This window comes from Giraffa tippelskirchi, chromosome 4, assembly GCF_054371585.1.
Source record: "Giraffa tippelskirchi isolate mGirTip1 chromosome 4, T2T-mGirTip1v1.2.pri, whole genome shotgun sequence".
Taxonomy (NCBI): domain Eukaryota; kingdom Metazoa; phylum Chordata; class Mammalia; order Artiodactyla; family Giraffidae; genus Giraffa; species Giraffa tippelskirchi.
The window spans coordinates 166,948,038-166,974,896 of NC_137278.1; the positions used below are offsets into that span (position 1 = coordinate 166,948,038).

General features: G+C 42.3%; 2 protein-coding genes across 22 annotated transcripts in view; both read left to right on the forward strand.

Moving 5' to 3' along the window:
* The window catches only part of TCP11L2 (t-complex 11 like 2), a 38,716-nt gene extending 19,671 nt beyond the window's left edge, over positions 1-19,045 (forward strand). For 3 of the 4 annotated variants that reach the window (XM_081591259.1, XM_081591258.1, XM_081591257.1), the window contains exons 6-10: positions 1,249-1,385; positions 8,017-8,204; positions 8,430-8,611; positions 11,245-11,417; positions 16,672-19,045. In XM_081591259.1, coding sequence (XP_081447385.1) covers positions 1,249-1,385; positions 8,017-8,204; positions 8,430-8,611; positions 11,245-11,417; positions 16,672-16,916 — 925 coding nt within the window. In that variant the 3' untranslated portion in view covers positions 16,917-19,045. Of the gene's footprint in view, positions 1-1,248; positions 1,386-8,016; positions 8,205-8,429; positions 8,612-11,244; positions 11,418-12,524; positions 12,601-16,671 lie in introns of all 4 variants that reach the window. The other variant, XM_081591260.1, reaches the window with a different exon arrangement.
* A 7,629-nt stretch (positions 19,046-26,674) lies between these two features.
* POLR3B (RNA polymerase III subunit B) overlaps positions 26,675-26,859 on the forward strand; it is a 111,604-nt gene continuing 111,419 nt past the window's right edge. For 12 of the 18 annotated variants that reach the window (XR_014082320.1, XR_014082318.1, XR_014082314.1 and 9 more), the window contains exon 1: positions 26,675-26,821. Coding sequence is in view for 5 of the 18 variants with exons in the window: in XM_081591261.1 (XP_081447387.1) it covers positions 26,750-26,821 (72 nt within the window). In the remaining 13 variants the exon portion in view is untranslated. Of the gene's footprint in view, positions 26,840-26,859 lie in introns of all 18 variants that reach the window. The other 6 variants (XR_014082315.1, XR_014082317.1, XM_081591273.1 and 3 more) reach the window with 1 other exon arrangement.

Here is a 26,859-nt window from a genome sequence, read left to right on the forward strand (position 1 = left end):
AAGTGACATATTCCACTGACTATGCCTAGTCCTGTGGTCCCACGTAGATTGAAGTGGGTCTAGGCAATGTGGTTGCTGTGTGGAATCACATTTCCCAGCCACAGATCTACACTGCAGAAAGGGAAATGGACATTTGGTGGTTGGCTGCAGCTTCCCTAAGGAAGTAATGTATTCAGTAAGATCATAAAGACTCTATCTAGTCTGGCTGTGTAGACAACAACTTCTTTGTGATCCCAGAGAAAAGAGGAGTCTGCAGTACTTTTTGCCATTGAGGCAAATTCTTCTCCTTTTTTTTTTTTTTTGTTGTTGTTGTTGTGTGAATACAGCCACATAGAGAATTAAATTTCATGTAATAATATTGGAAAGGGAAGGGGAGGACACTGTTTGCATATAGCAAGTTCCTTATTTTCTGACTTTGGGAAAGTTGACAATTTCTCAAGTCACACTTTCCCCATCTGTAAAATGGGTTGTAAATATCCTTAAGAGTTGTGCTCAGCTCTGGTAGGTTGAGATTCTTCAGCTGTGGAATCCTTGCTTTGAATGATCTTATTACCCATGTGTGATAATAAAATCTGTGGCGTTCATCTTGCTCATATATTGAGCACCTAGTGGTTGGTACTGTCCCCTGAATTTCTAATATGCTATCTCATTGACTCTTCACAACATCTCTTCAAGGTTGATCTTGTCCCTTTCTTTCACAGGTGAGGAAACTAAGGCTCAGAGAGATTGAGTAACTTGTTCCTGGCCACAGAGCCAGTCAGTTGTAAAGCTGTAATTGAACACAGGGCTGCCCAACTCTGAAATGCAGTGTTTTCCCTAGTGCTTCACTGCCCTGTCCTTTTCTTTTTTTTTTCCTTATTTCGTTAGGAATAGAAACAGGGTATACTATATTCAGACTTCTTAAAATTTCAGGGACTTTCAAATGAAAATTCCTTCCTGAATCTTTTTTTGTCTCATTGTTAAGACTCATTGTTTATACTTCTTAGTGTCTGTCAGTCTATAGCTGAACGTAATGAATCAGTTGGAAGTATATTTGCTAAAGCAAATACTCTTGAGATCTCTGGAAGAATACATTTGGAATGCATGTGTAATGCCTTTTATTAAAAGTGTCCTTGTCAAAGTGATTGGAATTTCAAAACCATTTCAGAGATGTTTATCTTTTCCAGCCTGTAAAATAAATAATAGTTAATGAATTTCAGATGATTTTCTTGATCACCTGTCTAACTATTTTAACTCTGAAATTTTTAGACAAATATTTCATGTCCTAGACCTCATGAAAATGGACATGGTGAATTTTACAATTCGGAGTCTCAGACCACATCTTCAGCGCCAGCTGGTAGATTATGAGAGAACCAAGTTCCAAGAAATTTTAGAAGAAACTCCAAGTAAGTAAAATATCTGTGTATCTATATTGAAATGGGGTGAAATATGGCATTTTGGCTTTTGATATCTTAAATAGTATTACTAAAGACTTTTGGCATTTCTGTTCAACATTTTTTTGACTTCTAAAATTAACATCACTTACAGCTGTTAACTCTGACCCCAGGAACTGTGCTAAGCACTACTCTTTCTGCATTAAAAAAAAAAGAGAAACATTTATCAACCACCTGCTGTGTCTCAGATACATCATGGGTGCTGTAGATATGACACTGAACAAAAAATAAAGTTGCAGCTCCCAAGGAGATGGCCGAGTAGGCATGACAAAAAAGTAAGCATATATGGTCGGATGTGTTATTTAGTGCTATGAATAAAAATAGGATAAAGAAACAGACAGTAATGGGGCAGGAGTGAGGGTAAGAGGTGATTTTTTTAGGTAAGGTGTACTGAGAGGCCTCTCAGAGAAGTAACATTTGAGCAGAGTTTGCAAAGGAATGAGAAAGGGCCATGTGAAGATGTGAGGGAAGAACATTCCAGCCAGAGAGAGCTGCAAGTGCAAAGGCCTTGCAGTAGAAACTTGCTTGTGTTTTGCACAAACACAGGGCAGACAGTGCGGCTGGAGTAGAGTAGGCAGGAAAGAATGGTTACAGTTGAGGCTGAGAAGTAGACAAATGCAGGTCCTATAGAGCCTTGTTAGGAAATGAGAGGAATTTGGATTTCAGTCCAAATGTGATGGGGAGTCTTTGGAGAGCTTCAACAGGGAAGCAGCATTTGCTTTTTATTTTTAAAACATACTCTGGCTCCTGGGTAGAGAATAAATCATATGGGAGCAAGAAGGGAAACAGGGACACCAATTAGGTGATATCACAGATGGCAGATGGTCCAAATGGTAGTGGTAGAAGGTAGTGAGAAGAGATCAGGTTCTGGTTGTAATTTGAAAATGGAGTAACAAGATTTGCTGCAAGTTGGATGAGGGAAAAATGAGAGTTGAGGATGACTCTAAGCAACTCAATGAATAGTGATGCCTGTTAGTGACATGGGAGAGACGCAGGAAAGGAGGGTGGGAGATGGGATGAAGTCAGAGTTCAGTTTTGGACCTCTGAACTTTGAGATCTTGTTTGACATCAATGATGGGATTTAGGAATGAGATTGGAGTTTGGGGGACTAGTGAGCACTGGGAGTGTACATCTAAAGCCATGGAACTGGATAGTAGCTGACACATATAGAATGCTTACCATATTTTAAACACTTTACCTGTTTTAACTGATTTAATCTTTATAAAAACTTTAGGAAATTACTCCCTGTTTATGGATGAGACATAGAGAGGCTCAGTCACTTGCCGCCATAATAAAACTTGAGAGTTGTAGAGCTGGGACTCACCCCAGAAGTCTGACTCCACACTCCTGTCCACTCCATGCTCTCATCCCAGGGTTACCCTGGGTGAAATTACCTAGAGAGTGAGTGTAGGTACTGAGTGGGCCTGACTTGGGACTCTTGCACATCTAGAGCTTAAGAAGAGGAGAAGGATCCAACAACAGAGACTGTGTAAGGGTAGCCAGAGAGGGGAAGAAAGACAGGAGAGGGTGGTGTCCTGCAAAACAAGTGAAGAAAGTGTTCAGTGAAGGAAAACGTGATCGGCTGTGACAAGTGCTAAGTGGTCAAGAAAGATGAAGACCAAGGCTTGACCGTTGTATGAGACCATATGAGGCTCCTTGGTAACTGTGATGGGAGCAGTTTCAGTGGACTAGTGGGCATTAAAACCAGACCAGAAGTGGGGAGAGGAGGAAGTATTACCTTACTGAATCCTCACAATTCCTCAGTGGGGGAGGTACTGTTAGTCCCTTCATTCCATAGGTGAGGAAACTGAGATGCCAAATGTTGGGCAGCTGGCAAGAGGCTAGCTCACAGGTTCCCTTATTAGCAAACCCTTGACAGCAGCCTCTGTTCTTCAGTTGCAACCACAGTCTAAGTCTGGTTTAGGTGATCCCCCCATGCCACCTTACCCCTCATGGACTGAGCTCTTCTGTGAAGATAGTCAATATGATAGCCTTATGTATACAGAGCCAAACACATGCCTCCTTTAAAGGGACTCCAGGGAAGAGGGCAGGGGCCATGGAGGGTGACATGAGGAACAGTCAGTGAAGCTGGGCCCATAGTGCCTTGTACCGTGGAGACTCAGGTGGGCCATGAGCACTGCCTGCCCTGTGGTTAGTGATTCAGGGCTTTGGTTAAGTTCTGAAGGGCAGACTAGGACCATGGGAGGGAAGTAGCCAACAGCCAATTTAAACCTTTCTAGCAGCTGGAGCTGCTCTTTTAACTTCAGAGTGGATTCCGTGTCACTTATAGTAGCCCATGCTAGCTAACATTTTGTTTGCACACTTATCGTATGCCAAGACCTTATTATGTGCCAAACACCTTACATTTATTAGCTTATTCAAGCTTCACAAGTCACCCTATGAGACTGTTATCACCCACTGTTTATAAAGGAAGAAACTGAGGTTAAAGTAAGAGACTGCTAGTGAGTCGAAGAGCCTGGATAACTCAGGTGTGTCTCTGCCCCAAACTGTATGCATTCAACCACTATGCAAAACTGACTCTCTCCAAACAGTATGCCAACTGTCTTGGGGGTATTTGCAGAGGAAGTTCTAGCATTGAGTGGCAGATATGACCAGATGACGTCTAAGGATCCTTCTACAACAAAAATTCTCTTGACTTTAGGGTTACATTGTTTTGGCTTCAAAGGCAGAGAGGGATTGTGGGAAATAGAACCCTACATCGACCCTGGATCTGAAACCTGAACTGTTAATATAACCATGTTCTTAGCAGCATATTCCTGAGACTCACTGGTTGGTTTCATTTGTGTCCCTGTGTGTTCATATACATGTGTACAAATGTCTCCATGTCTTGAGTCAAGATGGGCCTGTAATCTTGAACAAATCTCTTAATGTAGGCTTAAACTACAGTTTTGTTCATCTCAAATGATTTGTTTCTCTCCTTGAAATCCAGACTTAGTCACTTGTATTTCACTTGTACTTTTCACATTGACTTGGATATTTCCAGAGATTTAAGAATAGAATGAATCCAGCTGCACAAATAGGTCATTATTGGCCAGCTCTAAATATGTTCCCAGAGAAGTCAAGAGTCCAGGAAGCAGAGTGTATGTCAGCTGTTAATTATATCCTCAAGTCACGCTGCCAAAAATCGGTCACTGTGCCCTGCTATCAAAATAAGAGTCTTACAGTACTGCACAGAAGTACAAAAGTGTTGGATTTTTGTGTGTACATGATTTTTATAAGATAATTATTTGGAAAATCAATATTTAGAAGTACTCTGGGTTTCCTAGTTGACCCCCCAAAAGATTGTATTTTGCCAACAGAGAGATATTATGTCATCTCCCTATTTAAAATACACCCACGAAAGCCTTATGCAGTGATTGGGTAAGTGTCTTAAATGTCAACAAAATAACCACATTAGATCCAACAACTAAATTATCTGTGGAAAGAATGGCACATAACCCCCAGGCCATAAGTAATTTTTCAGATACTCAGAAAAAAAAGGTTTTATTTATTTAGATCATCTCTTATATCTGATAAAATGTTCTCAGGAACTTCATTTCATGTGATTCAGAAATCCTCATGGGACATAAATATTTTTCCAAAAATATATGAAATTGCATTATGATTGTCTTTGCCTGGCACCCAAGGCATTCGGGAAATATTTATGGAACATTTTAGAGATGAGCAAGCTGATGCTCAGCAGTGACCTGCCCAAAGACAGAGCCACACAGCCGAGAAATAGCAGAGCTGGGGCTGGAAACCAGGTCTCCCCTGGCCAAGCCAGGAGTAAACCAAGCTGCTGTCTTCATTCCTCTCTTTGGATTTTTCAATTTTGTGTTGTATCAGCTGAGTTATATCAGAGGCAACAGAAACTCACTGGCTGGTGTAGCAGAAAAGGAAGTGAATGGAAGGAGAGGGCAGTTCACAACAAAGCTTAAATTACCTGAGTCTGCACAAGGCCAGAAGTCAAGAGGGCATCAGGAATCTGGAGAGGAAGAAACAAGGGGAATTTCCCAGCTGTGTCCTCAGATGGTTAATGTGCACTTCAACACAGGCCATCCTTGAACGCTGTAATCATCATTCGAAGTCCCAGGAAAGAGTCTGATGGATGTATGACTCATCCAGGCCAACCCCTGGGTAGGGAGGTTGCCTGGTCCTGGTCATGGGGCCTCTAATTAACATCTGCAAAAAGCATGGAGTAAAGGAAATGATTTCTCAAAATCAGTACCAACAAAAGGGAAGGTGAGGTGTAGCCAGGCATAAAAGAGTGGACGTCACAGATAAGCAGACTACATTCTTCTAACTGAAAATTGGGGTATTTGGTGTGAATATTTTCCTGAAAACAGGGGCCAGGCTAGCTCTTGGTCTTTACAATTCTGAACAGGCACCATTCAATAAACCAGGAGAATGGTGCAGAATACATGAATGGGAGTCCCTGGCATTGTCCAAACCTTTAGATAGCCCCTATTTTCAATATTCTGGAATTTCAAAAGAGTTGGACATGACTGAGCATCTGCACACACACACACACACACACACACACACACACACACACACACACACACACAGCTGGCCTAATAAGTACAGTAGGAAGTGTTCCCTCCTCTTGCTTTCTGAAAGTTTGCAAAAAACACCTTATGTCTTTTAGTTTGATTTGCATGCACTGTGTATATCAGTAAAAGGGAAAGATATCTTCAGGTGTCAGGGACCAAATCAATTTGCCAATCTGAAGGAGACTATTTGAGTCAGTCCTTAAGCCCATGGTTAACTCCAGAGATAGTGAATTAAAAAGGAAACCTGCCAGGTCTCATGCCAGATATAGAGAGCAGAAGCTTTTTGAGAACCTACTAAGTGACAGGTACCACTGGGAAAATGATTAGTTTCCAAAGCAAGGTACAGTATCTAGTGTATAATTGGTGCTCAGTTGCCTTTGAAGAAATTAATGGAGAGGCTTTTCTTCACATGAAAAACCAAGTACCAATGCCTCCTAGCATTGACCTTGCTCTTGGAGCCACTCAGAGCAGTCGATATTCTTGCTTATGGGAGTGAAATCTCAGCAGCGTGCATGTGTGCTTAATTGTGTCCAACTCTTTGGGACCCCTAGACTGGGGCCCGCAAGGCTCCTCTGTCCATGGGATTATGCCAGCAAGAATACTAGAATGGGTTGCCATTTCCTCCTCCAAGGGCTCTTCTTGACTCAGAGATTGAACCCATGTCTCCTGCACTGGCAGGTGGATTTTCTTTACCACTGAGCCACCTGGGAAGCCCCTGAAATCTTAGCAGATCCCTTAGAGAAAATCCTTGTTTCCCTCTAAACTCTTGCTCTTTCTGCTTTACCAATTGTACTCACGCCTATTTACATATAAGGATCACCTGGAGTGTTTAAACACAGATGCCTGAGCCCATCTCAGGTTGATTAAATCAAAATCTCCAAGAGCCGACACCCCAAATTTTTTTTTTTAAAGTTTCCAAGGTGATTCTACCATCAGCCAGGATTAAGAACCTCTGTGCTACACTGTTGCTTTTGTTTGAGATAAATGGGCTTTTAAATGTGTCAGTTGTAAATGATTACCCTTGTAGTATAAATGCTTATTACTGCCACATTGTAATTATACCGGTGATGGTTTCCACTCTTTCTCTCCGTTGGATCTCTTTTAAAGACTGCAAGTCTTTTACTTCTTTATAAGCAAAACTGGGAAAACCAAGAACATTTGCCAACTGAAGAGAAGTAAAGTTGTGAAATTCTGGGGGTGGTGTTGCTTTAGTATAGCAAATGGAGCTGCTCATAAATTACCCCTGTTTAAGGCCTGGGTCTGATGAAGAATTTCAGGGTGACTATTCTTTATTTCATTCTCTGGGTTTTTTTTTTAATCTGCACCTGTGTTCAGTCTGCATTTTTAAGCAATTGACATCTTATAAATTCTACCAAATGCATACTTTCTATAAGAAATGTGGTCTAAAGAACAATTTATTTCTAGGGGGAAACCTTAGAGCTGGGTCTGAAGTTAAAAAAGTGTTCATACCAGCATGTTGGGAAAGGCATAGCTCTGATCAGACACTCCAAGGGGTCTGGAACCCAAAATGTTTAATCACCACTGCTTTTAATCTAGATAACTTCTCTGCACAAGACTAAAGGTCATGTGTGAGCTGGCCTGTCTGTCCATCTGATGCTATCTGCTGCAACTCTCTCCTCCCTTCCCTACTTCTTTATGGACCAGCAGTATACAGATTTGCCTGTAGCATCCAAATTGCCACACTTTCTCATTTTTCCATCTCTTTGCGTGGTCTGTTCTCCTAGCCTGGAGTGACAGCTCTTTCCTCTATCTTCCTTGTGTCTTGAAATGTCACTTACGGAGTTCTTCCTCTTAGACTCTACCGTAGACAGCTTCTCCTCCCTCCACCCCCACTGTGTCTTCTAGTACTCACTGTCTTCTGCTGTAATTGTGAGCTTACATGACTGTTGGCCCATCTGGACCGGAGGCTCCTTGAGGGTCGTGGCCATCTCACCGTTCATTGTGTGTGGGATGCACAAACGAAGGAGTCTGTCAGCCGTGGGACAAGGGTGTGGCCTTTTCCCTTGCAGGTGCTCTTGATCAAACTACAGAGTGGATAAAAGAATCTGTCCATGAAGAGTTACTTTCTCTTTCCGAGGCTACTTTAACGCCTGGGGCCGAAAACAACTCCAAGCCAAGCCTGAGCCCTACGTTGGTGCTAAATAATAGTTACTTGAAACTGTTACAGTGGGATTATCAGAAAAAAGAATTACCAGAGGTGAGTGATTCCCCCCACCCCCTACTTTGGCTTCCCTCAAGTTTTCAATATTCTAATTCTTAAGTTCAAACAGTGTATCAGCTGGTCTGTCTGTGTTGCATGCGGTTTAATGACCTTAACTGGAATCAGATGAAAAATGGGGGTTTGGATATAACACTGTTGATTTTACACATTCATGGTACTGAGCTTCCCTTTCTATTTTTACATCTTAAATAAATATGCTAGACACTCATGACAGATGGAGCACGTCTTCAGGAACTGACAGAAAAGCTGAATCAACTGAAAATGATTGCCTGCCTGGCCCTTATCACCAACAACATGGTGGGTGCTCTTACAGACGGCCTACCTGAGCTTGCAGTCAGACTAAAAAGGATTTCAGCTGTTCTACTTGAGGGCATGAACAAAGAGTGAGTTCCAGAGTTTTTATCTGCTCTCCCTTGTATTCCAGCTCTGCATGTGTTTCAGAGAACATTAATAACCTTGGAAAATCTGGATGTGGTATTCAGGACCGTGCTTTAGAGAAGCTTAGCTCATGCCTTCTTTTCCTAGAGTTTCTTTTCATATCTCTGAAGGCTTAGATGTCCCTCATCAGCAGGGAGAGGTCTTTTCCATAACAGGTGCCAGGATGAGTGTAGTGTTTCCACTTAGGACGGATATGTGTACAAGCTCACCTTTGACAGTGTTGTGGAAAAAACAAACAATACCTAGAAATTCGTCATGCTCAGTGTCTATCAGAGAGGCTTTCTGATTCAGTTGTTCTGATTCCATCATTTTTCTGCAGTGAAATGTTTACCAGCTTCACAGATCCAGCCTCTGTGAAGTCTACAGAAGTAGTGACGTCTCTGTCCTTCAGAGATGTTTTACAAGTCAGTGAAAGTTTTGTCTTTGCCAAATTCATTTCTCAATATCAAACCATCATTGAATACTAGAATCCCATTTCAATTTTGCATTATTGGGAATCCTGTCCAAGTCAGAAAATTTCTAATCTTGGCCAATGACCAGGTGTTTCCATGGGCCTCCAAGTGTCAGCTCCTCTTGCTGACTGTCCCATCAGGTGTTTTCAGGGACTTTACACCCAGTACATCCAACATCCCATCCTCCTGCTTGTTATTCAGAGAGTGCATGCATGACTTGATAAAAATCCTAGAATCTTAAAAGCCAAACTAGCCCAAGTGGTTCTGGCAATCCAGAGTTCTCATTTTGACCTGAAGCTCAGAGAGAATAGGATTTGCCTTGGGCTGCACACCAAGAAAAGGTCAAGCCAAGGCCCGAGCCCAAGCCTGACTGTCAAGTCCCTGCCCTTTCTACTGATCCTGGCGCTAACCTGCCAGGCTCTTTTCTTTCACATTCCAGGACCCAAGACCTGTAAGGAAAAGAAACCTGCTCTGGTTTTGCAGAAATGTGCTCTTAGCATTTCCCCACACTGGGTAACCTTTATTTTCCAGGAATTCTAATTTATTAAGCCTTTAGTGAGTCCCCAAATACTGCTTAGTGTTAGCTGCTCAGTCATGTCCAACTCTTTGCGACCCCATGGACTATAGCCCACCAGGCTCCTCTATCCGTTGAATTCTCAAGGCAAGATTACTGGAGTAGGTTGCAATTTTCTACTCTGGAAGATCTTCCTAACCAGAGACTGAACCCGCATCTCTGCATTTCTTGTATTGGCAGGCTGATTCTTTACCACTGAGCCACCTGGGAAGCCCTCCAGTACTGCCTAAATATTCATATGAAGCACATAGCAAAATAGTTACTAAAAGGACAGGCTTTTGGGTTAGACAAACCAGGGTTTAAATCCTAGCTGTGCTACTGACTTGTAATGTACCACTGAATAAGACCCTGAGTCACTCTGAGTCTCACTTGTAAGAAGGGATATAAAGATACCTACCTTAGAGTTATGGCAACTTAAGATGACAAGGACCCTGATGCTGGGAAAGATTGAGGGCAGGAGGAGAAGGGGATAACAGAGGATGAGATGGTTGAATGGCATCACCAACTCAATGGACTTGAGTTTGGGTAAACTCCAGGAGTTGGTGATGGATAGGGAGGCCTGGTGGTTCATGGGGTCGCAATGAGCTGGACGCGACTGAGCGACTGAACTGAACTGCAGATGACTCGTGTGTAGTGTTTAGTGCAGATGTCTGGCACATGGTAAGTGCTTGATACATGTTAGCTCTTAATAACTGTTTAGTTGTTAAATCCTCTTCTTTATAGTTGTTCTGCCTATCTGATTGTTTTGTTCTTTTGTCTAATTCCCCTCACCACCACCCCCTTCTCTTATCTTTTAATTCCCATTTTGCACAAAGTTGTCTTAAAGATCCTTTCTGAATAGCAAGATGCAATTTTCAATATCATTCACAATAGTGTGGACACAGCAAATGCTGCTTCCTATTGCACCTTTTTCCTTACCTATTAAATAACCACTAACTACTTTTTACATCTTTCTGGACTGTATATATTTGGGATTATTGATCAGCTACTTGAAAGTAACAGTGGGAAAGAGTCTTTTATCTTTCATCATGATAGGTCAAGAGTTTTAGGTAATTTGTATGGTGTTGGCCTCTGAATACCTTTTGATTCTTGTTTTGGGTTGGTGTTAAAGGTTTCCTGCTCAGGCATGGATAAATGAATTGATTCTATCTTATTTTCTAAGCACATTAAAAACAAAATCTATGACTGAATCCACTCAGGCCAGAGGGTTTATTTTACAAATTAAACAAATATTTTCTATCCCTTTCTGATAGCCCTGCCTGAAAATGGGGTTGCAGATTTATTTTCAGGGACCATATTTTTCTGTCTGTGCTTTTCATATTTCCTACAGAATTGAGTGGTTTTAAGCATTTAAAAGTCTGATGGATATAAAGCTTGGTGGTTGGGAGGAGTTTCCTATTTACTAAGCTCATTCTAATAGAGGTAATTTTTGTCTATATAAGAGAAAATTGGTATACATTTGAAACAAGCTGGTATGTTTTTTAAACAAAACAAACAAAAACCTGCTGAATAAAAGCTGTCCCTGGTGGAATTATTGTTTCATATTTTGTAGGACCTTTAACTTGAAGGAAGTCCTGAATTCTATCGGCATTCAGACTTGTGTTGAGGTTAACAAGACCCTAATGGAGAGAGGTTTACCAACTTTAAATGCCGAGGTTCAAGCTAACCTTGTAGGTCAATTCTCAAGCATCGAAGAGGAGGACAATCCTATCTGGTCTTTAATTGGTGAGTCCTTATATTTTTATTGGTTTCTGCTTCAATGCCAATATGCTTTACCATGCTGGCTTTGGCTAATGTTAAGTATCAGTCAAATTTTAGTCTTAAACAGATTACCTGCTTCTCTTGGTGAATAAATAATGAAAACATGAAGAAAGCATTAATATTTTCAAAGGTTTGGGACTCATTGCTGCTTATGTGTGTAAATGTAGTGGAGTGGGGGGATGTTTCAGGGTCTTCTACCTTACTACCCAGCTTGATAGGGTTTTATGAAGAAAATAACATCATGCTGCCATTATTTAAAATTCCTAGATCAATACAGCAATCCAAACCAGATGGCAGTATGTTCACAGAAAATAGACTCACGCTCTGCTGGAAGCTAACCTGTGTGAGCTGAGGCCCCTTGCTTCATCAGGCTTAGAAAGACTAAAAGTTAAAAGGGCCATAGAACTGAGAGGCATAGTGGGGGGATTTTTTTTTCTCCTCCTTGATTGCTAAGAAAATGAATATCTCAGGATCAAATTGTGTTGATGAGTTGGGGAAATGGAGAATGTATCAGGACTTTTTCTGTTACCTGTGACAGATAATTTAAAACTCTAAAGTGGCTTCCCAGGTGGCTCAGTGGTAAAGAATCTGCCTGCCAAGCAGTAGACCTGGGTTTGATCCCTGGTTCTGGGAGATTCCCTGGAGAAATAAATGGCTATCCACTCCAGTATTCTTGCCTGGGAAATCCCATGGACAGAGGATCCTGACGGGCTACAGTCCATGTGGTCACAAAGAGTCAGACATGACTTAGTGACTAAACAACAACAAAGTGGCTTAAGCAGGAAGGGACTGTATTTGCTCATATCACAGAAAGAGCAGCTGGGGGGATTGGCTGCCAGTACAGCTTAATCAGAGTTCAGATGATGTCTTGGCACTGTTTCCCACTTGTGGCCCCTCAGCGCTGCCTTCCTCTGGGATGGCTGTCTCTAAAATAGTCTCTTCCCAACATAGCAAGATGACTTCCACTCCAGCCTGCATCTTTCCATATTTAAATCAAGCCAAAAAAAAAAAAAAAATCAGTTTCCCTCCCCTCTTAGCTCAAACTATGACCCCAGAATTGAATCTCATTAGCTCCAGTTGGTGGTCACATCCCATTTTTGGCGGCCAGAGTGGAAGAAACTTAACCCCAAGAGTTCGTGGAGCCAAGGTGAGTCAGCTTTACCTGAACACCTGATCTGAAACTAGGGAAGCAATTGTTTCTCCCAAACAGAATCAGGGTACTGTGGCCATAAAAAGGGGATGAAGGTGATGTGGGAGACAAAGCAAGTGTCAGCTGCAGTGGGAGAGGAACAGATGGAGGAAAGAGTGTGGAATTTGAATATCCAAACATTCCAGGAGGAATCTGCAAAGTTTCAAAGCACCTGCACTGACTTCCCTAGGAACACAAACACTGGTTATTGTTTAGCTGAGATTCTTAAAGGGTGTCTTTCAACCTTATCCCTGGGGACATGGGATGCTGGTGATCTAAGCCACTTGGCCACTTAAGAGCTCTGGTGTGCAGCACGTGGGCTTTGAGGGGCGGCAGTGAGGATAGTAACACACACAGCATAACCTCAGCTGCCTGTGGCCAAGCCCTACGCTGCATGACCTTCACTGCTGACAAGCATGTCACAGCCTGTCATCTCCGGCTGTACAGCCAGCACTTGGGCCACAGTGCTTCTCGGAGGAGGAGGAGGGGCAGGCTGTCAGTCATCTCTGCCTCATACCAGGAGACGCTCGCTAGTGCACAGGTCTCCTGAGGAGGATGGGATGCATCTTTGCTCATCGTGATTTCCCCAGACCATGGCGGGGGGTGAGGGTGCAGAGATGACCTTTAATAGATATCTGAGGTGTCAACCACAGATTGGCGCTTGCCATCTACCTCTCTAAGGATTAAATCACGTGCTGCTGCAGCTGCTGACCTCCAACACCCCCTGAAAGGAGTTCAGGATGGAGAATAGAAAAGAGGCACTCCGTGCTCAGGGGAAAACTGGCAGGATAGGTCTTCAGGTAGTTAGATAATCTCTGGAGCTGATTTTATGAGCCCAATTCACATATCTCCTCATATCTGAAAAAACACTAAAATCCTTCATAGTGATGACTGTTTCTCATGACTAGCAGAAGCTTCACGAGGCTAGCAGAAACCTTTCGTAAAAATGTGTTTTGGATTGCATGTATTCCCCCTTCACCAAAATCACATATACACTGTCCCTTTCCCGTGTCTTTGGAGCAGTCTCTCAGAGCTATCTGAGGTACTGTCTCCCAGGCTGCAGTCCCCATATTGCCCCAAATAAAACTCAATTTGCAACTCTCACATTGTGCATTGTTTTTAAAGTCAGCAGTGGAGTGGATGAATGAATGCATGGAGACTTGGAGCAGTCAAGTATCTCTCACCTGAGGCCATATAACCAGTGGGTCTCAGGGTAGGGAGTCTGCCTGTCTGACTCACATTCTCACCTGCTCTCACCTCCAGTCAGAGCTGGAGCCCTGCTGCCCATTGGCAGGCTAGCCAGAGCCTCGGGTGTTCTCTGTGCCCTTGCTTTAGATCAGGGAACTACTGGCAGCACCAGAGAGAGGGGGAAGCTGGGGGCCAGGAGATGCCCCACCCAAGGAGGCCTCTTAAAATCCAGTCAAGCCACTTTTTTCCACCCAGCCCTCCCTATTCCAAGTTTCCTGTTCTTTTGTAAATTGAAAGTATTTTGTAACCTCATTCAAAGTATTGTTGCCTAGCAACTTGCACGACTCACTTGAGCGTCTCTCCCTAGGCTCTGGAAGCCAAGGGCATGTCTTTGGCAGGGGCTGGGTTTGGCTGCTCCTCAATGGACAGACGCTTCCATCACTTTAGTCTTGGCCTAAAAACTGACTCATCCACAGAAGAGACAGAACTACTTGTCAGCATAATAGTTTTGAAAGACCTGCATTCTTTAAACAGTCTCACGGAAAAGTGTCCGGACCATAACTGTGACAAAAATAGACCTGGGCTCATGAGAGTTGAGCAGCCAGCCTAATGGGGAGTTTAGTGGACCATTTGCTCTGAATTCTCTGCCCACAGAGGAGCTAGAATACATTGGACCTTAGAGGGATCCCTGGGACAGAAGAAGGGCTCCAGCTTAGCCCTAGCTTTCCTCCTCTGTTGTTCATGGTACCCACAGTCTGCCTTTTTCTGTTCTCAGTTGATATGCTATTTATTTACAATAAAATCACAACTCCCACTGTGTTCTTAGCCTTTAAAAAAGATATTAGAAAGCAAGTTTTCTTTCAAACCAATTTTTGCACATGTATATGATAAAAATAATCTATGAATTACCTGCTGTGGAAATTGTTTGCATGCTAATAGCCACCTACATTTTTAAAAGTAATTTTCAACTGTTCAAGTGATCCCTCCATGAATAATTTCCTCTTGTTGAAAAATTATGGATAAGGCTCAGGTCTTCTTCAGCCCCCATTCCTCTCTGGGTCCTCATGTTTTCAGTTTGGGGTTTATCTTCATAGACCTTTTTCATTCCATCCTCACTTCACTACAGTCAACATTTATGACATGCCTGCTGCCTGCCAGACCAGGGAAATAAAGGCTAAAAGAGTAGCCCTCACCCTCAGAAAGCCTACTGTCTGAGAAGTGAGAGAGAGAAATTCTCAAGTAACAGTAATAAGGGGTGAGAGTATAACAGATAGTAAGGAGTGCCACAGAAAGGAGGTGACTTTAGTATCAGCGTGGATGCTCTCGACTTTGGCAGAGATGAAGTGAGATGGAAGGGCATTCTAGCAACAGGAAATAGTCTGGGCTAAGATATGGGCATAGGACACTGGGCACTTTGAGTTCTAGGTCAGATCTGGCTGAAAGGTATGATTTGGGGTAGAAGTGTTTGGATATAAGAATTTCAGAATATTACGGTTGTCTGTATTCAATGAGTGTATTTAAATGGCAACCCACTCCAGTATTCTTGCCTGGAAAATCCCATGGACAGAGGAGCCTGGTGCATTACAGTCCCTGGGGTCGCAAAGAGTCAGGCACGACTGAGCAACTTCACTCATTCACTCATTTTCCTTAGTAAATGTTCTTATTTGTGAGATTTCTGTTTCCAGAGCCAGAGAATATCCTTGGAGCAGCCTGGGTTGGAGCAGGTCTGGCTTGTCCAGTGCCATTTGTCCAGTACACCGCAGCTTCCCTTTTTTAAGCATTTGCATGCATTTGTGAAGTCTTCTCAAATGCAGATGCACTGAAGCAGGAAGAGTGGAGAAGGTGGCAGTGTCAGTTGGGATGGTCCTTCCTCAGTGCCTTCAGATTGTTGCCCACATGGGAGGTGATCATATAATGTATTTTCTAACCCAAGACACCGTTGAGAGTCCTCTTTTTAATAAGACCAGGACAACAGGTGTCAACTTCAACTGTCCTGAGAAAACCCAGATGTATGTTCACCTTTGCCATGTGACAGTTTGGGCTCCCAAGTTTCCTAGATCTGTAGATTTTTCAAGAAGAACCAAAAATTTGATTTTCTATGTGAAAGCCCCTCATTTTGAATAGCTTCTGTTTTTTAGAAAAACACTGTCTGGGCTAAACTAGCAGTCCCAGTTTTAGGATATATCACTAAAATTATGGACATTTGAATTTTTATAAAAGATTCTCCACTCCACCCTGAAGGTGCAGTGCATGTTTTATTAGTTAGCTATTACTGCATAACAAATTTCCCTAAGACTCCATCTATCATTGCTCACCAGTCTGTAGGGCAACTAGGCAGTTCATTTGGTCTTGCTGGACTCAATGCATGCATTTATGGTAAGCAGCTGCATGGGTAGTTAGCTCTGCTGGTCTCGCCTGGGCTGTCTCAAGTGTTTGGGATTTGGTTGGCTACTGGTTGGTCTAGGATGGCCTAAGATGGAATAGCTGGGCTTCCCTCGACATGGGCTCTCATCTGGCCCAGTCTTGTTTATATGGTGGTGGTAGGCAGAAAAGGCAGATTCAAACTATGCCTCTTGAGCATGGAATCACACACCATCACTCCGGCCACATTCTGCATGGGCCAAAGCAGGTCAGAAGGCCATCCCTGATCCAAGGCCTGGGCACCCAGACTCTAGCCCTGATGGGAAGAACTGCCAGGCTTCCTTGGAAAGGGCATGAGTATAGGGAGGGGTAAAGAATTGAGGATGTTGTTGCAATCCATCTACCACAATTACTATTCTCATGTTTAAAAAGTACATGCTTTAATAATAGGACAGATAAACATATCTTCTTTTCCCCCAGATAAACGAATTCAGCTATACATGAAAAGCCTGCTTTGTCTGCCAAGCCCTCCAAGATGCATGCCTCCTGTGCCAGGAGGCCTCACTGTCATTCAGCAAGAGCTGGAGTCGCTAGGCTCGCAATACGCAAACATCGTAAATCTCAACAAACAAGTGTACGGACCATTTTATGCAAATATACTCCGAAAGCTGCTGTTTGGTGAGGAAGCCACGGGGAAGGCAGAAGCTTCTTCATCTACTAACTAAAGAGGAAATGACATTGGATAAGAGATTGGAAGCCCAGCACTTAGGTACCCAGTCTGTTTCCACCAGTGGCATTACAGATGGGGCACATTCTCGATCCTGCGTGAGGCACAGTGTTAGCCCGAAGTTGTGTAACCCAGTAATGTCAGCATTACAGAGACATGCACATCACAATGCCCCTACATGTGCACCATTTTTGAGTCCTAAAGAGACTTTTTAATGAACAGAAAGCAATTTGTATTTAATTCTATTACCTATATAATACTTGTAAATGTTTTCTTAAGCATTTATATCTGGCTTATTCATTCAACCCTGAAGGAGTTGTATTTCCTCACCTGTTACTATCAAATCTAATGATTTTTTTAACTTTGGTACAGCTTCTTAAAGGGTTGAAAGTTGTGATCATAACCAAGGGGACTGATGTTCTAAATAAATGATGTGAAGTAAGGAGAATTGTATTTGAAATGTACAATTAAATTTTATTCATGTGTAATAGAAACTTACATAGTAAGTCCTCAAATTCTACAAATATACCTAATCACATTTGGTGATACCTATGGTCAGTATTTGTTTAGAATTTAAATGTATTAAATACATTTTTATGCTACGTACAAATTTTAAATAAAACCTCCCTTGTTGATTTAATGGAAATAGAAACAAACCCCTTCTAAAATCTCATTCTAGAGGGTGGATTCTTCTTGCAACTTATGCTGCTCTCTGAGAGAAACACTTTTTGCACACATCTCTTCTTGAATGTCCTTGCATTTCTCAGGCCATTGGCAAGGTTTATATAAGATTTAAATATTTTTACATAAGGCAGGAGTGGTTTGAATTGGTAACTTGAACTTACTTGTAAGGAGAAGTTGATAAAATGGGACCCCCATTCTCAGTGAAATTCACATCTGAAAAAGAAACATGAACTTTGGATTCTTTTTATTCTTTAAGCATATAACGTGCTAGCAAATGCCTTCTCTGTGGATTTAATTCTTACCCCACCGTGACCAAGAAGCTCTTCTCAGTACCATCATTTGCCATTCTTGTGCATTAAACTTTGCCAAGCCGGCACTGCTTGCCGGGATCCTAGAGAAATCTGCTTGTCTTCGGATTACATGCTTCTGAAGTGTTGAGGGAAGGACTACCAGAAAATGCTTTATTTGCATAAAGCGCATTTTTGATGGTTTGATTTTTCTGAGGACTCTTTGAACCTTAGCGGTCTGGTGGAGAAGAGCAAGTAGGAAGAAACAGATTAATCCTTCTTCCTTACCTCCTCTTCCTCACCATAACCTCTACCATTATGGTGCTACCTGGTGATTTGATGGAGGCCTGGGAAATGATTGTGTGGATAACTTATCTCTGATTTTTACATTTTGGAGGAATCTGCCAAAATTTGAGGAAATGTTGAACATCAGCTTTTTTCTCCCAATGACCAGTACATAAATCGCCATTCTGTCCGTTTGAGCAGCTGCGTAGAAGTGGAATTTACTGAAGAGCACATCATCGGTCTTACCCATTTTTTCCCTCTTCCTGTATGTCCATTCTGCCTGTTTCCTATGCTTAGAAATCATAAGGTGCTGTAGACTTTTGTTTGCATTTTCTCTTAAGTTGAAGTTGTTTTCAACTGTTCACTTTGGGGCCTGGATGGCACAGAGGGTCTGAAAGGTAGTGTGTAGTGTGACTTTTTGTCACTTTCCCAGTGAATTGTATATTTAATTAGAAGACCAGGTGGTATACTTTTTTACTATCAGATTGGAATCCGGCTGGTATTCTTATATACTTGATTATACTGTAGTTGCCAGCAGGAAAACAATGTGCAAACATTTTTTTTAAATGCATTTAAAATGAAGGGCATTCTGCTTTTTTTTTTTTTTAAGTGGCAAAGTAAATCTCAATGTCCCAAGTCTGGATTTAAGCAAGTACATTTATTAGGATTTTTAAATCCTGTCCCTTAGCATGTTGTTTATTTGGTTTTTACTTAAATGTTTACTTCTACTTTTGAGAATTTTCTTAACATGGTCTTGTTTTGTAATGTCAATTTTCCTAAACACCATACACACATTTTCATTCTTCTACTGCTAAAACATGTATTGTGTGCACTAGTTACATTTTAAAACATTAAAAATTATTTCAAGATAGATGGTGTCTCTGTTTTCTAAACCACCTTTGGGTAGCTCGGGGCTGGAATATTGCACAGTCTTTATTGCAGTGGTTCTAGAAGGAATCTTCTACTTAATGTCAAAGCCTCACAGACATCAATCATGTTCATTCATTCATTTAGTCAACAAATAACTATTGAGCATCTACTATGTGTCAAGAAGTATCCTAGGTATTTAATACACAGATGACTAGACGGACACTGTCCTGAGAAGTTTGTAACTTAGTAATAAGGACAAACTCATGAACAATAGCAATAAAGTGTAATTCAGTCTATGCTTTTAAAACAAGTACACATAATACAGAAAGCGAAGAAGAACTAAAGAGCCTCTTGATGAAAATGAAAGAGGAGAGTGAAAAAGTTGGCTTAAAACTCAACATTCAGAAAACTAAGATCATGGCATCCGGTCCCATCACTTCATGGCAAATAGATGGGGAAACGATGGAAACAGTGACAGTCTTTAATTTTGGGGGCTCCAAAATCACTGCAGATGGTGACTGCAGCCATGAAATTAAAAGACGCCTGCTCCTTGGAAGAAAAGTTATGACCAACCTAGACAGCATATTAAAAAGCAGAGACACTACTTTGCCAACAAAGGTCCATCTAGTCAAAGCTATGGTTTTTCCAGTAGTCACGTATGGATGTGAGAATTGGACTACAAAGAAAGCTGAGCGCCGAAGAATTGACGCTTTTGAACTGTGATGTTAGAGAAGACTCTTGAGAGTCCCTTGGACTGCAAAGAGATCCAACCAGTCAATTCTAAGGGAAATCAGTCCTGAACAGTCATTGGAAGGACTGATGCTGAAGCTGCAACTCCAGTACTTGATATGAAGAACTGACTGCTTAGAAAAGACCCTGATGCTGGGAAAGATTGAAGGCAGGAGGAGAAGTGGATAATAGAGGATGAGATGGTTAGATGGCATCACCCACTCGATGGCCATGAGTTTGAGCAAGCTCTGGGAGTTGGTGATGGACAGGGAAGCCTGGCGTGCTGCAGTTCATGGGGTTGCAAAGAGTCGGATATGACTGAGCAACTGAACTGAACTGACGCATAGTATTAAAGGAAAAATCACTGGACTCTTTCATGGATCATCCTTGAGCTAAAACATGAATGATAGGCAGGAACCTGCCAAGAGACCAAGAAAGGGAAAGGCACAGGAGGACAAGTGCATAGAGGGCACAGTCATGTGGAGAAATGGTGAGCCCAGGGAACAGCCTCCAGAAGAGGGGAAGTGATGAGAGGAGAAACAAGCAAGGGAAAAGGCTTCTGCGATGTCATGTTCATATATGTGGGGTTTGTTCTGAAAGAGGTAAAGAATCATGGAATCCTTTGAAAGTTGCCAGCAATTATGTTTTGGAAAGATTGTCCTGGCAAAGCACACTTGCCATTGGTGCTAGAATATTATGTGTTGTGTGCATATGTGTACATGCCATCACACCTGAACACATGGCACAAGCAGTAAAAATGGACTCTAGCTAAGAGGCAGAAAGAGAGTTTATTGGAGAGATTTACATACTTCACAGAATCTATTTCGTTTAGGGAATTAAGCTTGGCAACTGGGTAGGAACCAAGGCAATGCAAGCGCAGGGCCTCAGCCAAGCAGGATTCAGAGATTGATTTCTCAACTGTCCTTGCTGCTTTGCCTCATTTGCTCAAGATTTCAAGTCCCAGATTTCAACATTCAGTGGGACAAATCTGTCAAGGGCGAGGCTCTAATTTGCATGGGATGGAATGAGATAGTAGCTGACACTGACTCCTATGTTCCCGCCAAAGTCACCCAACTAGTTATTTCTTTCAAATAGGAAAAGTGTCCTGAGGAGCAGAAAGAGAAAAACAAACTCACTATCCTTTACGTTTATGAGGTCTTTTGAACTCGAATGGGAGAAATGTGTGAGACCCCTCCCCCCATCCAGTATTGCCTCTAAGAATGACACAGTAAGATGATTCTAGGAAGGGCATAGTCAGTGAAATCAGCCTTTACTGGTGTGCGTCGATGAACTGCTGAACAAATAGCTCTCAAGTCACCGTGGCCTCAGCATAGCCTTATTTCTCAAACTGTAGTTCCAAGTTTAGGGAAGGTTGGTGTATGTATCGAGGACCTTAATCCAGCTACTAAGAGACCCAACTTCCATCCATCTTATAACTCAGCAGTCCTCAAAACCTTTAGCATCTCCTGAGTCACTCAGAAGATAGGGGAAATTAATGGATTGCCCACTTCTATTCACGGTGCGTTGGCCAGAACTCAAAATCATCTGGCTCCAAGTGCAAGCAAGTCAGGAAAATGTGCCCAGGAGAAAAGAGGTGGACATAGGTATTGGGTATTGATAAGCATTAGCAGTTTCTACCTCAGATCCCACCAGTTTCCTTGAATAAGCTCTATGAATCCTCTTTTCTATGAAAATAAGTTTAAAGTCATGTGTCTGCTCTGATCTTTTAGTATTAGCTCCCCAGAGCACCAAGTTGAGAGGATTTTGAAGCCAAATCCAGGATAAGCAGTAAAGAATTCTGTGGCTGATTGGCAAAGTATGCCATGAGTGTGGGGCCTGCCACATTTTGTGCAACATATATTTTTTTACTTGAATCCTCCTTAAAACTAAAATTCAATCTGTTTTACCTCTGGGGATGTTAAGTACTAACAGTTCCCACTCGTTAGTCAGTAAAAGTAGCAGGGGACTGAGAGTCAGGGGACCTGAATTTGAATTCACTTCTTTTTCACAGCTATTATGATCTCAAGTCAGCCTTCTAGTCTTGCCCTGAACATCGATTTCCTACCCTACCTGCCTGCCTCACAGAGCCCTAGTGAGAGTCAAATGAGATGTATTTGAAATTGTCTACAAACTTAAGCATAATGTGGCCAGAATACATTACAAAAGCTAATTTATTAGTCCTAAATCTCTTTCAAGCTTCAAGAGGTTTTAGTATTGTGAGATGTGATGATTGAGTACTTAAGTACATAAGACCAAAAATTGTCAACTCTCATCACAACCATGGTTCATTAAGCCCAATATTGTCATTGGCAGAGAAACTCAAGGGTATGTAGAGACTGCAGTTATTGTCCTTGATGTCGACTTCAAAGGATAGTGACACAACCCAACATGTTCCAATTTCGTTTAGTAAATCAGGTATGACTTTATCCTCCATGATTTAATCTAACCTTTTAGAAAGTACATTTTGTACCAGCAACTTGTGCCCTCTTGTTCTCTACTTTTCAAGTGAAGCTTTATCTTTTCATGTCTAAGCTTGGTATGTTAGCCTTGTTCAGCTTTCAAGGGAACGGGACCTAGGGATTTATCGCAAGGCTTTAAGGAGAAGAAAGGAAACCTGGGAATCTGCTAGCAGTTGCACCTGCAGGCATGACAGAGAAGTTGAACATAATTTTTTTCTTTTAGAATTTAGCAAAATAATTACCACATAGACTAAGCATTTTAAATAAATGGTCTCATATAACTGCACAACCCGCTACAAGGCAGGTTCTATCATTATTTCCATTTGTGCAAAATGAGACACAGAGAGGTTAAGGTCACAGAACTGATAACCAACTTGAACCCAAAGAGTCTAACCCTGGAATATGTTAACTACTCGCTGTATTGGTTGCCTTAGGCCATCCAATCAAAGGTAAGTTTCACTGTTGTAATGCTACCAAATGCTGTTTACTTCTCTGCCTCTGTTTCCTGTTGCCCTTCTCTTTGGGTCTTCATTGAAAACTTCCCAGGAGAGAGAAAATGATTGGGTCTATTTGCCACTAGTCACTATGGATACCCCTCCCCGACTCTCTTGCCTTCGGTACGGGGGTCTCATAAGGAGCTCTGTGCCCCCTCCCTGCCCCCCGCCTTAGGTGGCTGTCTTTAGCTGGTTGCTGGCCCTGTCGGTTTTGACAGGATGATGAGGTAACATGACACAAAGCAAGGCTTTTCAGAGAAAGACCTGTGGGCCTAGCAGGTAACTAGAGGTTTTGGACCATCCAGTCTGGCTCAAAATGCAAAATGTTCTCTGATTACAGTAGAGACTTCTGTCCCGGCTTCTCCTTACCTTGCTGGTTGTGAAACAATAGACTTCCAGGATCTCCTTTGCCCTTGCCTTTTCAGACTGAAGAACCCTTATTCCTTCTCCAACACTGTTCTGGGCTTTCTCTAGTTCTGCTATGAATTTATTCAAATATAGAAATCAGAATCACTTTTTTTTCCCCAGTCCGAATGCACCAAGGTTTTCAAGGAGAGAGGGTCATCTTTTTCTTTTGTTTTCTGGTGTCTTCAAGTTGAAGCCTCTCAAAATAAGTTCTAATTTCTTTAACATGGCATCAATGACAATTTCTGGTGTTACCTATAGAAACGTCCCTTGACAAGCCCTGTGGGAGAACTACATTCAGCCGCCACACGTATTGTTAACATTATGTACTCACACAGCCCCCGTGTCATTTTGCTCAGGCTGTCTTTCTCTGTTTGATGTCTTCTACCCGATCCATTCAGCAGGTGTCACAATAGAGTGGTTTAAAACATGGGCTCTGGGGTCAGGTCAGTGTGGATTTAAATTCCAACTATGCTTGGCAAATTTCTCAAACGTTATGAGCCTTAGTCTCCTCACCTGGCAAAGTGGGGATTATCATACTTCTCCCCCTTGATTATTAAATCAGAGAATGTACAAAAAGTGGTTATTCCAATGCCTGGCAAAGAGTAAACAGTCAACAGAAACACTCCCTAACATTCCAGGGCTCAGCCCTGACACCTCTGCTTTCCCCTTTCCCTTGCTCTTCTTTAACTGATGCTCATGGTTCTCCTCCCCTTGGTCACTTTCCCATCTGGGGATCACAACACTTCATACTTAGGTAATGGGATAGTATTCCAAGATGTCAACCGTTTTTCTGTGATTTCCTTTCCCTAATTGCCCAGCCCTCTATTCAAACCACCAAGTCTTTTTTGTACCAGTATTTCAGGAAAAGGACAGCAGAAAACAGAAATCAGGAGACTGTTTCTGGCTTTTTGAATTAAAAAATCCAGCCCCTTAGGGCAGCAGTCCCCAGACTTTTTGCCACCAGGGACCAGTTTTGTGGAAGACAATTTTTCCATGGACTGGGGCAGGGGATGGTTTCAGGATGTTTCAAGTGCATTACATTTATTGTGCATTTTATTTCTATTGTTATTACATCAGCTATACTTCAGATCATCAGGCATTAGATCCTGGAGGTTGGGAACCCTTGCCTTAGGGGATCAGAAAGACAATGGATTTGACCCCAGGATGCAAATGCCCCTACCTCAGGGACCAGGCAGGTGTAAACAGGGTGGACACACTTAGTGTCAGCCAATTGCTCCCATGTAGGACTCTGGGACCACTGCTACCAGATCCTCCTCAAGAGAAACTTTGAAAAAATCAGAATTTTAAAAAGCATGACATGAAAAATTGAACTTATCACTCAATGCATGTTTTTTTTCCCCCAAATCATTTATTCAACACAACTTTACTTAAGAACAAACAATGAGTTAGAACCTGAAAAGATGAAGACAAACAAGACAGTCCCTGTTCCAGGTGCTCCCTGTCAGAAGGAGAGGTAAACACATAAACAGCTTATGGGATCGAGTGATAAATCTTATGTTACATTACATTACAGAGTGATTCTCAACTGTGATCACTGGGCCAGCAGCATCAGCATCATCACCTGGGAGCCTATTAGAAATGCACATTTGTAGGCCCTACCCCAAACCTACCAAATCAGAAAACTATGCTTATTTTAACAAAAAACAACAACAACAAAAAATTAGACTAACCTGGTGCTAGGGTTGCGTGCGTGCATGCCAAGTAGCTTTAGTTGTCTTCGACTCTTTGCAACCCTATGGACCATAGCCTGCCAGGCTCCTCTGTCCACGGGATTCTCCAGGCAAGAATACTAGAGTGGGTTGCTGTGCCTTCCTTCAGGGATCTCCCTGACCCAGGGATTGAACCTGTGTCTCCTGCATTGGCAGGCTAGTTCTTTACCACTATCGCCACAAGGGTTAGACATTCAGAATGGCAAATGAATATTTGTAAATTTTCATAATTCACTATGGCAAAATATACTAAAATTTACCATTTCAAGTGCACAGTTCAGTGGTCTTATGTACACTCACATTGTTGTGAAACTATGACCATTATCCATTCCAGAATTTTGCATCTTCCTGAACTGAAACTTTGCACATACTAAACAACTGTTGATTCTTTTTTGCCTTTTATCCCCTCCAATGGGATTTTTTTTCCCTGTTGATTCATGTAAGTTCATTTTAAATGAGGGATACCAATCCTTTTTCACCTGCCAACTTGTGTGTCTTGAAACCTATTCATGGAGATTTTTAACCATCTGTTCAGAAAATTTTAAATTTTTCATGGAATCCTAAAACTATGGCTAGAATTTTATGATTCAATCTGTGAATATTTTCCTTTATGATTTCTGTGTTGCCATGCTTAAAGGCAGTCACCATTCAAAGTCATGAATTTGTTCACTTTATATTTCCTTCTAAGGTTGTTAACATTTAAATATTTAATCCATATAGGATTTACATATATATATATATATATATATTTTTTTTTTTCCCCTCTCAAAACAGGTAATCAGCAGCTCCAACATCACTTTTTGGAAAAGAATCTTTCCAATTGATTTAAAATGTCATCTTTTCATACTAAATTTCTGCTGACATTTACTCCTGGATCTTCTGCCTAGTCCTTTCAGAATGTAACACTATCTTTACTGCTGTCCTGTTATGCTCTACTCTCTAGATAAAGTTAATTCTTCCTCATTTTGTGGTCATTTTAATGGTTGTATAGTAGTCCACCACACACGTACCTTGAGTTTTTAAACCAATCCCTTCCTGCTAGGTATTTGGTATATTTCCTACTTTTCCATACTATACGTGTAGTTTGGGGCTAAATTACATGAATCCTATGCTTCCGTGGCTCAAGTCGTGTAAATTCTCCTTTTACCCTCTTCTGTGAAATATTTTTAAAACAATGTTTCTGGCCTCAATTATGCGATAACTGGGGGCTTCCCAAGCAGTCCAGTGTTAAAAAAAAAAAAAAATTCGCCTGTCAGTGCAAGAGAAGCAAGGGACACGGGTCCCACCTCTGGGTCGGGAAGATCCCCTGGGGGAGGAAACGGCAACCTACTCTCTAGTATTCTTGGGGCTCCCCTGGTGGCTCAGACTGGAAAGAATCTGCCTGTAATGCAGGAGACCGGGGTTCCATTCCTGAGTCGGTTAGATCCTCTGGAGCCTAGGAAATCCCATGGACAGAAGAGCCTTGCGGGCTACCGTCCATAGGGTCACAAAGAATCAACACGACTGAGCAACTAACACTTTCTAGTATTCTTGCTAGGATAATCCCATAGCAAAGGAGTCTGGCGGGCTACAGTCCACGGGGTCCTAAAGAGTCGGACTGACTGAGATCGCAGGAACCGACAACCCTGCCTGGCTTTCAGATTACCCAAGCGAGACTTCCGATGGACACCAGAGGGCGCAGTTTCCCGGCTCCGCCTCAGCCACATCCGGGTTCAACCGCAGGTTCCGACCGACAGCAGGCGGAACCTTTCTTCCTCCTATTTAGTTGCGCGGCGGGGCCCCTTTAAGCCAGCACGCACCGCTCTCCACCGGTACAGCGGATGCCTTGACGCAGGGGAGGCGCACGTGAGTATTCTGCTTACTGCTTGCTTCATCGTTGAGTAGCATGGACCTGCTTGCGGAAGAGTTTGGGAACCTGACCCCGGAGCAGCTGGCCGCGCCGATCCCAACTGTAGAGGTGAGTGCAGGGCAAATGGTGAGCGGAAGGGGCCGTGA